The 2,344-nt window shown below is 31.7% G+C and overlaps 1 protein-coding gene across 1 annotated transcript; it reads left to right on the plus strand.

The window, feature by feature from the left end:
- Positions 1-317: 317 nt before the first annotated feature.
- Positions 318-1,477, plus strand: LOC124894119 (E3 ubiquitin-protein ligase RNF13-like). Its single transcript, XM_047404877.1, has one exon. The coding sequence runs from the start codon at positions 414-416 to the stop codon at positions 822-824; it is 411 nt and encodes a 136-aa protein (XP_047260833.1). The 5' UTR covers positions 318-413; the 3' UTR covers positions 825-1,477.
- Positions 1,478-2,344: the final 867 nt, after the last annotated feature.

Genomic DNA, 2,344 nt, shown 5'->3' on the forward strand with positions numbered 1-2,344 from the left:
GTTGGTGGTTAACAAAAAATACAAAATTCAGTTACAACAAAGGAAATCCGGAGACTAGTATTAAACATATTAAGTTTTACATTTACAATTGAAGTAGTCAAAATAACAAGAATGTTATTGCAGATTACATATCAAGACAAAGTTACACAGATTGATATAATAGAAGATGATGCTTTAGAAAAGATACTCAAAACCCTAACTGCACTTTCAGTGAAAGTGGACAGTATGAGTAATGAAATAGAAAAGCTAAAGACTAATGAAGTTAAACTGAAGTCTAAAGCTATGAATCAGATAACTTAGCAGTGTGCAGAGCTATGTCGATCGGAAGACATCAAAATTCCAGAGCTAAAAGGAGACGTTGTAATTGCACTATTTGTTTGTCTGAATTTGAAATCGATGAGGAAGCTAAGGAGATGCCTTGTAGCCATCATTTTCATTTGGCTTGTATTGATAAGTGGTTGGGAATAAATGGATCGTGTCCGACTTGTAGGTATAAGATGCCAGTGAAGGGAAAGAGGGAGAGCAAAGATGAAGAAAGCAGTAATGATGGTGATATCGAGATAGAGGGAGATAGAGTCATGTTTGTTTTTCATGTTATCCTTAGAAGATATGAAAATTTTGGGCCATATATAACAGCGATATACGTATCAGACTTGGAAGTGCATAGACATTCCAATGCTGTGTTGATAGGTGATGGAGATAGCGATCACTTCGAAGCTAGAGAAGGCGATCAATCCGATCAATCTGAAGCTAGAGATGGTGAAGAATTCGAAGTTGGAGGCGATATATCTGAAGCTCGAGATATGATAACCGACAATAATTAATTTGATTATTTTTCTTTTTTTGGAATCTTCTAGTTTCTAGAATTAAAATATAAAACTTTGGTTTGTACAAAATGATGTGCAATTTTTAAGTAGTTTTGTTTTGATGGCTTAAGATGTTTTCTTTAATCACAAAATAGGGGCAAGATCCTGATCCCTAATTGGGGAAAGATCGTGATCTCTAATCAGGGCCAGAGCCTGATCTTTAATCAGGGCCAGAACCAGAGCCTGGTCTTTAATAGAGGTTAGAGTCAGAACCTGATCTCTAATCAGGGTGAGAGAGCATCATACCTTTATTGTTTTGAAAGAGTTAATTTGGATCTTTGTCATTATGAAAGAGTTTGATACTACCTGAACCAACTCTCTATTTAGCTAAGTTATATGTAACTTGATCGGTTAGCCTTTTTGTAATAGTGACTTATCTTGATGTGGCTAATCTTTATATTTGCTTGCTTGATCTAACATCAAAATAGTGGATGTCATGACATTTTTGAGTTTACATTTCTATTATCTCTTTTACGGTAAGCCGATGTATTATCAAAAGGAGTCTAGTGATCCCAAAAAGCTCCATCATTGTCTTGCAACGTATTTCTGCACAAATGCACGCTCTAAAGATTCACGTTTAGTGTTAGTACAACATTTACACTACACATAATTAATACTTGTTTACCAATTTTAGTAATAGTTTGCAAAAATATATGCTCTAAAAATCATGTGTAGCGTTAGTACAAACCTTTTTACCAAATTTAGTCATATTTTCATCAAAATGTAATTTCCTTTTCAAGATTGTCCAAAAGAGGAATAAGACGATTTGCCATGCACTTTCATTGGAAAAGTTACCATACATAAAATTCATCCAGATTGCATAGTATCCCAAATCCTTTCACTAAAATGATAGCATTATTAGTACTTCTCCAATAAAAGGATGATATTCAATTTCATCACATTCTAACTCCTTCCTTCGAGAAAGTCATTGGATTCTCTTTTTGTAAATATGCAATTTTATTACCAAACTTAGATGAAGCATTACAAAACTGGGGATTGAGTTGTGGACGAATGTCCCATAAACAATTATTAGATAATAAAATAGATACAACAAATACACCAGAATATATAGAAAGGACACTAACTCGTCTTCTATTTGATTTATATCTAACTCTTCATCTTCAATGTTAAATATTTTTTCTCATATTATTTTCTTTACGTCTATAATTTCTATATCTCTAAGTATGTATAAAACTAGTATTTCAAAATTATTTGTCATTTAGGTGGGTTAATTGAATGTTTTTTCATAATATTCATTAGTTGTTTTTTTTTAATCTTATTAATTCCTATATATTTTCATTAAGGTATTCTATATATTTTATATCTTTGGTTCTCATATATTCTTCTAAATTTGTTTTCATTAATTTTTCTATTAATTGTATATTTTTCATATCCATTTTTCAATATTCATAATTTATCATGGTTGATGTGTAGGTTTAGTATGTAAGTATTTATAAGAGTAGTTAGGTAGGTGAGGT

Source organism: Capsicum annuum, unplaced genomic scaffold (assembly GCF_002878395.1).
Source record: "Capsicum annuum cultivar UCD-10X-F1 unplaced genomic scaffold, UCD10Xv1.1 ctg70054, whole genome shotgun sequence".
In the NCBI taxonomy this organism is placed as follows: Eukaryota; Viridiplantae; Streptophyta; class Magnoliopsida; order Solanales; family Solanaceae; genus Capsicum; species Capsicum annuum.